We start from the raw sequence: 12,733 nt of genomic DNA on the forward strand, positions 1-12,733 counted from the left end.
GTTTCATTATCCAACAATCAGCCAAATACAATGGAGTACAAAATTACTGTGCTTCAAGACACAAGTCTGACACTCTGTGTGTAAGTACTCACAGGCTGTTCCTGGCTGTAGTATTCATGCGGTCTGATGTGCAGCTGCAGTGGCCTGGCAGTGAGCTGGTTGAAGGCGGGAGTCAGCTCAAAGCAGTTTTGGAACAGGGAGACCCGGGCAAAGATGTACAGACCCAGCCTGGCTCTAGACATGGCCACCACCAGACGCCTCACATCCCTATGGCGAGAGGGGAAAAGTTGAAAATTGGTTTAGCACGGTTAAAAAAAAACAAACAAACAGAAGAGGCAGGAGTGGGGGTGGAAAGTATGAGATCAAAAGAGAAGAAATCAAATGCAGGCGAAAAATAAAAACTGAAGTGACGGGATCAGAGCGGAAGAACAAGTAAAAAAAGGCTGAAGTGGAAGGAAAAAGGCGCCGTGTAGGAGGAGAGGGGTTTAGTGAAGGATAAGCAGCAATAGGTGAGGGGGAGAAATATTGAAACTAAAGAGATAAAAGAGCGGAGGGCCTAGGCTGGGGATAAACAAGGCAAAAAAAGAGAGAAGAAGGTGAAAGGGTGTATGAGAGGGCAGCTAGGTTACTTTTTCTTGCTATTTAGTGGAATTAAAGGATTAGAGGCAGAGGACACATTTCCCGTAGAAAGGAGGAATCCTGCTTGGGTAGCTGTAATAGCATAAGTGTTTAATAAAATATAGTTTACTGGCTGTGAGCCTGCTCCCATGACACAGGAATGTCACTGCAGGCCCATATTCCTAATTTAAACATCCTGATAGGATACATGTTTAGCACTGAATCTGATTATAATTTTAATCCCTGAAGAACCCCAAGTTAAGCTACAGGGCGATGAGTGGGGAAAAAAAAAACAAAAAACGATTACATCTAAGGCAACTCTATTCTCACGGTATGAATCTTCTACATACTTAACTCTGATTAAAGTTGCATACAATACACAGTGTATAAGAGGGAAACATTAGCACAGGTTCTTGCAGTCACAGAAAATTGCACTTTTAAAATGTACTTTACTCAATAAATAAAGAAGTGAGAATGTACCTGTAAGCCTGTTATGAGATGTAATAAATCTTGGCATTGTGTTTTTCAAGCACTGCATAGGCAATATATTAGAGCTGCTCAAAATTTGACCATTTCTGGAGACAATAAATCTATGAGACAAAAGCAGCTTGACTGATGCAATCCTTTGAGCGTGGAATATGGCTGAGCATTTGAAGGGGAAAGAGAAGTGTTTGGCTTACTCAAGCGGCTTTGACAAGATTTAAAACATTCTTTGGTTTGATGTACAAGAATTGGACCCACACTCACACTTGTATGCATGCTCTTATGAATACATGCATCAACAAACATGCACACATACACACTCATTCAAATACAGCCAAAAATGTAGAATGTTGAGAGGACATAAGCGGAGCATGAGATTAAGAAGATTAATCCTTGCAATATGCTTGGTGTGTGCCATGAATTTGTAGAAAAAAGGGTTTATGGAAAATAATGTGTAGGATTTAAGAGTGAGTAAATGTGTGGAGCCTATAGTATGTAGGTGTGAGCAAAAATGACTGTAAAGTTCAAGCTAAAGGGGATGCATAGGAACTCTAAAGCGCAACATTTCCACAGAGACAAACCACAACAGCTGGCAGCCAATGAGCACAGAGTTTGAGGAGATAAGAACCAATCGTGAAGCATGATAGCCTACGGACATGGCTCTGTTGCGAGACACCCACCTGGGTTGTTCTGTCGCATGAGAGGGGAAAGTGGACAGATACTATTTTGTGTGTGTGTGTGTGTGTGTGTGTGTACGTGCATGCATGCACATGCACGCATGTCCCCACATGTGAGTGTATGTACATGTCAGAGTGTGTTGGGATCTCTGTGCATGCACCCCTGTCAAACACTGTGCTCCTGCATGTGAGTGTGCCAGTGTATATCAGCAGGAAGGCTTCTCCTGTCATAGTGGGGGTCAGCTCGTCATATGGTCAGCTGCATCCCCTGTGGTTGTCACGGCAGCAGACTGCCACTGGGGGAGAGGCGGGAACAGGAGGGAGGGCAGGGGGGAGGACAACAACCAGTGTTGACGATCCCAGTGTGGGGCAAAGCACAAGTGATGGTAAGGGTATACCCTGTGAATCACTGCTTTCCCAACCATTCAGAAGTGTCAGGTACAAAAAGATATAAATGAAAAAAGAAAAAGAAATGGAGGAAATGGATTACAACCCACCTTATGGAGGAGATGTTACAAAGTATTTCAGGGCCATTATATTCCTGTAACAATGCTGTTGGGGATATTATGGATTTACCTTAACCGCTGCCATACTAACCACTATATACACTGATTGTGAACATGATATTGATTTTGATAACCTCAAGACCTTTCCTCTAGTGACACCATCAGGCCACACTTTCAATATGTGAATGCAATTACTTCAAAAGTTTTTATTTGAATCTTTTCTAATTTGTGGTGCACATTCATGATTTTAATGACCTTTCATTTAGTGCCAACATCAAGACAAACTCAGGTTGTTTTGGGGATATACCCTGCTATCGTTCACCAACAGCATGTCAAGTGTAACTGCTTTATTAATCAAAAGCACCGGACTTTAGAGGCCAGTGACAAGTCATTATCTTGCTTTTATTGATAAGAGAGAAGCAAAAGTCAGAGAAATGCTACGCCTACTCCATGAACTGTCAGTGAATGACTGGAACTCAAGCACATTTATGATAGGAATGGTTTTGACAATCATCCCACATAGAGTGGGTTCAACATAAAATGTGTACTAGGCGAAGTGTAATATCCAGTGTGAGACAAGATAAAATGCATCATGCCAGAGAGGAGAGTAGGCACTGCCAGCAAGATAAACTACCACTCTCTGCGGCCCTCTGCACTTCTAAATGCCCAACACCATCAATTTATAGCTTTATCTGTGAGATAAGGAAAAAGCAAAATGGAGTTTGTAAGTGTTTTCTCTGTCGGCAAGAAATGAACAGGGAATGAGGGGGCGCAGGCTGGTTTACGAAGGGAATGGCTTAATAATTGGGCTAAGGCTTCGCTGCAGCCTTCCCAATGTGAGGCTGGGTAAATGTGCTGGTATTACAGCTGAGTGATGAGGAGCACCACCAGCAGCCACTGCACATCCAAACTGAGGGGGCAGCAAGGGCAGTTTAAGTGCTGCAGAGAGTTTAAACTCAGTTGTCTGGTATTAAAACAAGCAGTATATTAAGTGTGAAACACTCATTAGGATGTCATGGCAGCCTAGGAATAAAAGGCCTTTTCACAACACATCATTTCAATGAAACAGGAAGGGGGGAAAAGGAAAGAATGGAGGAGATAAGGAGAAAAAGCAGTAATAAGACTAATAAGAGAGGCAATGAAAGGAATAAAGTTGAGAGACTGGAGAGCAATGGGACATGGAATGAAAAGAAACTAAGCCTACTGTGCCAGTATGGTGAACCAACATGCCTTTTAAAGCCTGTAGTAGTCTGTTCTGTGGTAAGCCTTTGATCAGAGTCCAACTCTTTGTTCAATACTCTCACCCCAATCATCACAGCACAATGGTTTCTCTTAACCAGGACAAAAAAATCTGGGTAATTCCAAAGACCTGCTCTTCCTTTTACCAAACTCCCAAAGGTGCTTTTATCCTCCCTGTCAGTGATATTAAGCTTATACAGGCTTTGAGATAGTAAAGATTTGTAACTTTCACAGTTACACATAACAAAAAAGCAAAAGCCCTGGGAAAGTAGCTGCCTCAAGAGAGCCAAGTGCCTGTAATTCTGCTTTGTTGTTTCCCTGAGGAATGTGTATCTTAGGTGCGTTTCTTATGAAACAACTATATTTAGGTAGGCTGCGGTGAGGCATGTGTGTTTTGGGTCAGGTGAGTGTTTCTTTGTGCCGTGCATGTAAGCGCTTACCTCAGGTGTCCCACTGCTTTGGTGCGGACCAGTGAGAGGATGATGTAGTCATTCTGCTGACCCTGGAACCTGTCCACTGTTGTCACCTATGCAGACACAGACAAACACATTATTAAATACACAAATGCATACCAAAGATACACTAATGCTAGGCTATGCTGGCCAGTATGTTTTGCAAAGTAAATGAGCCTGTGCATTTTAGGTGGGTGTAGGGATTTAGTTGAAATGTTTAAGAGCATGAGCGAGACTGCTTCCCATCTGAAATTCTGAGACATCGGTGTATTTCCTTTGGTAGGGAGGTAAAGATGAACAGCGGCTGCTGTGTTTTGTTGTTATTGCTGTTATCACTGTGGGCCACATGGGCAGCCAGCGGGGCTAATACGGCTTAGAGGGCATTTGCCTCCGCTAGCCGCTTACCTGGGCCCACCGAGAGTCGGTGCCGCGGTACTGAGGACCATGCTACTTCACCGGATCAGGGACTATTTCAGGGAGATGGAGAACGGAGTGGAAGCCGTTCTCTGTGGGATTTTCTCAAAGCAAAAGGAAACTCATGTCAGCCAATTTGCTTTTATTCCCTGGCAATCCTGTCCTGCTGAGAAGTGTACTTATTCCCGCAGCCCCCTCTGATGAAGAAAAGAGCTATGTTGAGGGTTTTCAGCATTGTACACCTTACATAATAGTGTCAACATACTCTACTTGCAGTTAAATAGAGGTAAAGATGAGACAACTAAAGAGATGCAACCCTTTAAAAACTGAATCAATAACATACTAGCTCTTCCTTTTGTCTCCGTAGGCGGAAATATGTCATTATCTGTACACAAGCCATTAGTAGCACTGAAGAGAGTAGATTCAAGGAATAAGGCCTCAAGGGGACTCAAACTCACAAGCTGTGTCTTGCAACCACCAGGGTTAACCAAATCAACCCCATATTAATGGTGTAAAAGCATTAGTTTCTTCTTCAGTGGAAATTAGCCTTGACAAGCTATCCATCTTCAATGAGGTGGCCATCTGAAAGGGTTCCACTTATGCAGTTCAATCAAGAATAACCCTAGATCAAAAGGAAATGAGAACATACTTTTTTTTGTCATAACAAATGTGATTTAAGCAATTTAATGTGTTAAATGACAATACTTTCCAGGCTTTGAGCCAAAGGGGGGGGGGGGGGGGGGGGGGGGGGGGGGGGGGTTACATCTAGAGAAATCCAAAGGCCAGGAGGAAGACAATGGCCTCCTCCAGCATTTTCCTCTATTGATTCATTCTATAGCATGGATCAATAGGACAGTAGCTACCATCAAGAAGCCACACTGCCCTAGGACCATCACAACCAACCAACAAACCAGCCGCGCTGAATAAATCATCCTGTGGCCGCGGTTACCTCCCACTGGTCTAATGCAACATTCAGTGACCCTGGAACTCCCCTTGCCAAACCCCTCCAAATCCCCTTATGGGCACTAGGAAGGGAACGTGGGAAGAGTGTGTGTGGGTATAAGAGAGATGGGGGCTAATGAGGAAGTAGACCAGTATTTATTTACGTCTCCCTGTTGCTATGTAGAACAGGTGCAGCACCAGAGGCAACAATATGTCGGTTTTACAATAGCATGAGGCGTCGAGGTCTGTGTTCAAGTCAAATAGCCACCGACAAAGCCTGGGAGGACGCCCACCTTGTTCACCATGTGGCCTCAAACTGCTCCCCAGAACAGGGGGCAGACATGCACACATCCACTTACACATGCAAACAGACACACAGGAACAAATCTGTACAACTGCATACATACACAGACATACATTCACATGCAAACTCCAAATAACCATCCAGTGTTGTAGTCTACAAACTGTAGACTGAGGGGGCTAAATTTGCCGCATGGTTTAAGCCAAAACAGTGCAACTTGTTTTCCAAAAGAGAGGTGCATAGGAGAGTGAGTTATTCTTAGCCCGCAGAGAGCGAGAATGAGGCCCAGATAGAGAATCTCCCCAAGGCATAGCATTTTGCATGGTGTTTAGTTATTTATGTGAAATCTTCCAGGGAGTGAATTGCAGAGGTCATGTCATTGAAGCAGAAACATGTCTATGGATACTAGCACACAAATACAAACAAGTACACACATACTAATATTCTCACATAGGAAAGAATGTGCCGTGAGTATGCATACATGTGCACACACCCAAAAACTTACACACATCTGTGCACCCTCCCACGGATCCACCCATGGGTCGTGTTAACAGAAACCATGTGACAGGGAAAATTGTTTTCTTCCACCTTCCTCCTTTCCTCATTGTCACAAAAACAATGACACACTGTCTCTCAGCAGATGGCCTTATTGTTGAAAAATTCAACCCTGGATCTCTCCTCTCTCTCTTTCTCTTCCTCACTCACTCCATCAATCCCACTATGTCTTATTCATGGCCATTATGCTCTGGGAGGTGCAGGAGTCGAATTGCCCAATTGTTCCATTTTTCAGAAGAGATTCCCAGGGCTGACAGACTTAACGATCTAATGTCAGCCTCTTGTTTCTTGTCGCTTCGTGCCAGCCAGCTTTTGGTCTCAGTCTTCCATCTCCATCTGAGAAGGCATGAGGGGTCATGCTGACACATGCAAACCATCTATGACCATGTCTGGTGGTAAGAGTTTGCCTGTGTGTTATAAAAAGTGTTCCTGTCACTCTGCTGGACTTGATTTCCTCTGTCTCTCAAAAAATGAAGGACCACAAGATAAGGTACATGGGGAGGATGTTACTGTGTGTGGGTATGTTTGCGTTTATGTGTGATAGAATGAGAGAGAAAGAGAGGGGAGCAAAGGAGGAGACAGGAGATGCACTCATTTACTTGCATTCCCACTCTTTCTCACGCTTCATTGTTTTCTCCATCTCTGCTCAACTTTGCTGTGGTGCATTCCAACTAAAACGAGATTGATTAATTTCATCACAGTGGTGACAAATTCTATCACTGTCAAAGTAACATTTAAGCTCTCATAGGGACTGGGCTGAGATCAAGGTGGAGAGAATGGAAGTAGTCTCTCAGAATCCAAATTGCACTAATATGACCTCTTTGCTTGCATACCGACCCGGAGGAATAAACACTATTGTAGCATTCTCCAGTACAGCCCCAGTGGAAGGGAAACTCTACAAGATTCACTGCTACAACTACCACAATAAACTAAAAAAAAACACCATTCAAGATGTATAAGGATATAACTGCATGCAAATGTATGTAAACTGTTAGCTATCTACTGAGATTCAGAAGACAGCTTGGCCTAGTGTGCTTATTTGGACATGGGACTGTCTTGTGGCTAACTGGCCTTCCTCTCCTTCTCTGTCTAATTAAAGTCATCACAGCAGAGTGGCCTGGCTGCTGACATTTTCTGGTTTTTAGCCATTGTGACACACTGTCAGACGCACTGTGAACCAAATGCCCAATGCCATGACCTTTCAGCTGCTCAGCATTTTCCCACAGGAGCCCCTCCTTCTCTGTCTCTCTGGCTATCTTTCTTCTCAGCAAATCTAACTGTCTGTCACCTCAGACAAGTCAGAACTGGACATGCATTATGACTATGAGACAGCGAGCAAAGACAGCAAAGAGAATGTGGATCGTGAGAGAAAGAAGAGAAGGAAAGCACAAACTGAGGCTAGCGGCAAAGCATTTAGCAGTACAAATAGGAGGAAAGGGATGTGAAATTGCGCTGGCGGGCTGCTGACTGAACACTCTGTACAGGAAGGAAGGAGAAGAGGAGATAAAAAAGGAGTCTGGAGAGAGAAACCCAACAGTGTCCTTGAGGGATGAAGAGAGCACAGAGTTTACACCCACACTCATTGTACACCTCATTATAAATCCCTCTCAAACACACACGCGCACACACACTCACCTAAACAGCTCAATGAGTTTGATTTACAAAGGAATGCAGCAGGCTGATATGTAAACTGTTGGAGACAAGAGGGCATAAATGCCCAGCTCTATCTGGGTCTTATGACCTGCTGCAGCAATCTTGATAGTCTCATGATTTGATATCGGACACTCAAAATCAGTGTGGGTAAATAAGATTTTGCTCTGCCTGCAAGAGAGGAAAGTGAATCCACTGAGTTTTACTTTCCACCCTGCTGTATTCTTACTGATCCACAACATTCAAGGAGATGTCACACTAGTAAGGATAAAAGATATGAAAAATTATAATGAAAAATGTGGGTATGTATGTCTGTCTGTTTTATGCTACAGAAATGGAAAAGAGTAGAGATAGGGGATGCTACAGCTACCAATGGGTTAACTGGCAGGTGTCTTTGGGTAAGACAGCTTGAATAACTTTGCCGACACTACTACTGTGACAAAACAAGCATCATTAAAGCAAGTAAACATGTTGTCCCCCACCTGTGGTTCACCCCCCTTGTATCAACATTTAGCAGTGCTACGTTTATCTGTTGTGAAGTTATGTGACTTTTTGTGGTATACCACACCCACTGCTACACCCCTTTTAGACTGAATGGCCTCAAAGGTTAATCACATCTTCTGTGGCCCATGATATACCTCGTCAAATTTTTGTGATGATGTGTGAATCCATTCAGAAGTTATGAGCCTTTTGGTGATATGCCACACCCACTAACACATCCCCCTTTGGCTCCCTGCGGTGCCAGCTGCTGTTTTCTTTGGTATTCCCCATGGATGAAAATTCAGAGATTTTTCTTCTTTTCGAGCATTCATTCATCCTGAGTTGACAACATCAGCGCTATGGTGTCGCAGGTCAGAAACTGAAATGGAAATTGAGTTGTCCAAGTCAAAGTAAATGGAGCATTAGCTGACTTAGCAGCAGAACAGTGTGGATGTTTGTAAGGCTTTGTATTATTCTAAACGCTGAATAAAACCTATTAGGAAAGCACAGCTTGCAACCTGACTTTCCTGTTTTTAAAAATTACATTAACACTAGTTGGACTCACAAGAAGTTGCAGTAGAGTCATTAAGTTTTTCTTTACTAAAGGATAGCAGTGATGTTGTGCTGTGATGTACAGTTATAAATCTCCAGTATTAGCGTTTGAATACAGCCAGCCTTCACCAACCTGAACAAACACTTGTGGTGCTGATGTGGTAAGACTAGTGAATGCTTACAGGGGGTAAGGAATCACCTGGAAATACAAAAAATTGCCATGATTTGCAATCACCACTGCATAAACTTATACAGTTTCCGCAGTGCACAAGTTTATGCAGTGCAGCACTGCATAAACTTATACATTTTATGCAGTGTTGATGCAAGATAGAAACAGCACAAGCTCTGTGAGGATCGAGAGCTATAAACTATGGTCTTGATGCAGTGGAGGATATTAAAGGCTGGGTGGTAATGCTAGGTGACTGCAGCTGACATCCTGAGGTGTGAAGAGCCTGTGTTTGTGTGCATGTGTGCTGTTCATGTTCTGACTGCGCTCGTCTGTCAGAGCGCCACACACAGTGTTAAGTGAAAACAAGTCTGCCGGGAGTTTGGATACCTTCCTAACAGGAGAGATGTGCGACTCTCAAGAGGTGCCAGGGGTGTGTGTGTATGTGTGTGCAGATTTAAGTGTCTTTTTTCATGTTGCAACTCTAATGGGAATGCATTTATGTCGATGTGTCACAAGTAAATTGTAAGTACTTTTTCAGGTGCATCAAAGACCATCACTGTTTTATCTGAGGTGTCAGGTAAGGTACTGCATGGAAAACATGCAACATAGGAATGAATAAAAATTTAAAATCTAAAATTTGTAAGTAAAAAAAAAAAATGGTGCAAAAACTACTGTGTGGTGATGACATTAATCAATTTACCACTACATTTATCTACTTTGTATTATTATACCTTTTGTAACTTTTGCACCTTTATTTTAGCCCACACATAAATGCAATGCATGTGATGCAAATTCCCACATCTCAAATTGCAAACTCCTAGCAATATTTAATTTTTTTGGACTGAGGTTTTTTTCTGATTGCTCTAATTTCCATTTCATATGGTCTGTGGAGAATTTTGATTAAGTGGGCTGTTTTATGCAGTGACTGCATGTATAATACCTAAGTGCACTGTTTGACTAGGGTACACTAAGCCAGTTCATGTGAGTCCTTACCTTATTAGGCTGTCCAAAGAAGGGATTGCCAGCACAGCGCTGGTTGATGACGTCTCTGATCAGATGTTTCTGTCCATTGTAGGTGGTAAGGATGCTGATCCGGTCAGAAGGGTAGCCAAGAAGACGCATGTACATGTACAGAGCCACAGAGTACTCCGCCTCTGCCAGGTTCTTCACAGGGAGAGAGAAAAGGAGCAAGTCAGGGTTACATTACCACAATCTGATGGCTGGCTACTTTCATACCAATAAAGCTATACATACACTATATTACCAAAAGTATTCGCTCACCCATTCAAATGATCAGAGTCAGGTGTCCTAATCACTTGGCCTGGCCACAGGTGTATAAAATCAAGCACTCAGGCATGCAGACTGTGAAACAAGACATTTGTGAAAGAATGGGCCGCTCTCAGGAGCTCAGTGAATTCCAGCGTGGAACTGTCATAGGATGCCACCTGTGCAACAAATCCAGTCGTGAAATTTCCTCGCTCCTAAATATTCCACAGTCAACTGTCAGCTCTATTATAACAAAATGGAAGCGTTTGGGAACAACAGCAACTCAGCCACGAAGTGGTAGGCCACGTAAAGTGACGGAGAGGGGTCAGCGGATGCTGAAGCGCATAGTGCAAAGAGGTCGCCGACTTTCTGCACAGTCAATTGCTACAGAGCTACAAACTTCATGTGACCTTCAGATTAGCCCAAGTACAGTACGCAGAGAGCTTCATGGAATGGGTTTCCATGGCCGAGCAGCTGCAGCCAAGCCACACATCACCAAGTGCAATGCAAAGCGTCGGATGCAATGGTGTAAAGCACGCCGCCACTGGCCTCTAGAGCAGTGGAGACGCGTTCTCTGGAGTGATGAATCACGCTTTTCCATCTGGCAATCTGATGGACGAGTCTGGTTTGGAGGTTGCCAGGAGAACGGTACATTTCAGACTGCATTGTGCCGACTGTGAAATTTGGTGGAGGAGGAATTATGGTGTGGGGTTGTTTTTCAGGAGCTGGGCTTGGCCCCTTAGTTCCAGTGAAAGGAACTTTGAATGCTTCAGGATACCAAAACATTTTGGACAATTCCATGCTCCCAACCTTGTGGGAACAGTTTGGAGCGGGCCCCTTCCTCTTCCAACATGACTGTGCACCAGTGCACAAAGCAAGGTCCATAAAGACATGGATGACAGAGTCTGGTGTGGATGAACTTGACTGGCCTGCACAGAGTCCTGACCTGAACCCGATAGAACACCTTTGGGATGAATTAGAGCGGAGACTGAGAGCCAGGCCTTCTCGACCAACATCAGTGTGTGACCTCACCAATGCGCTTTTGGAAGAATGGTCAAAAATTCCTATAAACACTCTCCTCAACCTTGTGGACAGTCTTCCCAGAAGAGTTGAAGCTGTAATAGCTGCAAAAAGTGGACCGACATCATATTGAACTCTATGGGTTAGGAATGGGATGGCACTTCAGTTCATAGTATGAGTAAAGGCAGGTGAGCGAATACTTTTGGTAATATAGTGTATGTCACAAATGAGTATCAAGAGAAGGACAAAACAGATGGTCTGACCACAGAAATCCATCTGGCAGTTGCAAGGTGTGTGTATATTCTATGAACACTATGAATGTATTTCAAACTTTGATGGCCTGCTGGTGTGAAATGCACCTGTACTCAGGGAAGAATGACCTCAGTGAACCTACCTACCAGTATACTTCAGCACAGTGAATTAAACATGACTAAGAGCAATGCTAGAGTCAACCAAAATTTATAGGTCTCTTTAGTCAGCGATCCCTGCCCTGCTTGGTACTTTGCCCCTCTTATTCTCTTATGCTTTTACCTCTTCCCCACCTGTCAAATGTTTGACTTCTCAGGTAGTTAGCCCAATCATTTATGCATGAGTAGCTGTCTGATTTGGGTTCGAATTAACTGCTTCCACAAAGCTCAAGAACAGCACTAGCCAGTAATCAGCTGGGACAAAATGTCCTGTTCAAGGTTCCCTGCATAAAAGCTAGGAGGATGAATGCCATAATTCTGTTATGGCTTTGATATTTATCATATGGCTTAGGAAAAAAAGGAGGGGATTCATAATCGTGTTTTACAAGCATGACTAAAGGTTGTATCTTTAAAAAAGTTTCATCATTTTTTTACGCCAGTGGAGTGGTATTATAATGTTGTATATTATCCATAACATTCCTTTTATACGTTAAATAGCAAAGGCAAGTGATGCAATGTGGTGCTACTTATTGTTCCCAGATCCTGAACAAAGATTAGTCAGATTAGAGAACAAAGATTAAAAAGCAGTCATTAACTGTAAAACAGCACATTATATTCTTACTTCTCAGTTTTTTTTAAGCTCAGTTTTACCATCAGATTAATGAACATGGTCCTAAGTACGCAAAAGCACCCATACATCAACCTCTTCCCCTGTACCAAACATCCAGGGCCTGGGACTACGGTCATGTTTTGTCCTCTAAACATGAATAGACAGAAATTACAAAGGGTGAGATCAAATGCATCATCCATCCACTTTCCAATCAACAGCAATGAAACAAGTTCCTCAGCATGTGCAAGTGCCCATCGATCACATTAACCTCAGCTTCCTTTCAACAGCCTTCCTGCCACCTGGGCTACACGAAAGAGATACGTCCTCTAAATGTGACCAAGTAGGGAGGAGAAAAAAAAGAAAAGAAAAAAGAATAGCCCACAGTATGCATT

At 43.3% G+C, this 12,733-nt stretch overlaps 1 protein-coding gene across 1 annotated transcript in view; it reads right to left on the bottom strand.

Moving 5' to 3' along the window:
• Nucleotides 1–12,733, bottom strand: part of aqr (aquarius intron-binding spliceosomal factor) — a 63,264-nt gene that overhangs the window by 2,507 nt on the left and 48,024 nt on the right. Inside the window, exons 31-33 of the mRNA XM_030044275.1 lie at nucleotides 10,032–10,202; nucleotides 3,964–4,049; nucleotides 93–267 (exon numbers count right to left, since the gene is read on the bottom strand). Of these exons, the coding sequence (XP_029900135.1) occupies nucleotides 93–267; nucleotides 3,964–4,049; nucleotides 10,032–10,202 (432 nt within the window). The remainder of the gene's footprint in view (nucleotides 1–92; nucleotides 268–3,963; nucleotides 4,050–10,031; nucleotides 10,203–12,733) is intronic.

Source organism: Myripristis murdjan, chromosome 22 (assembly GCF_902150065.1).
Source record: "Myripristis murdjan chromosome 22, fMyrMur1.1, whole genome shotgun sequence".
Taxonomy (NCBI): Eukaryota; Metazoa; Chordata; class Actinopteri; order Holocentriformes; family Holocentridae; genus Myripristis; species Myripristis murdjan.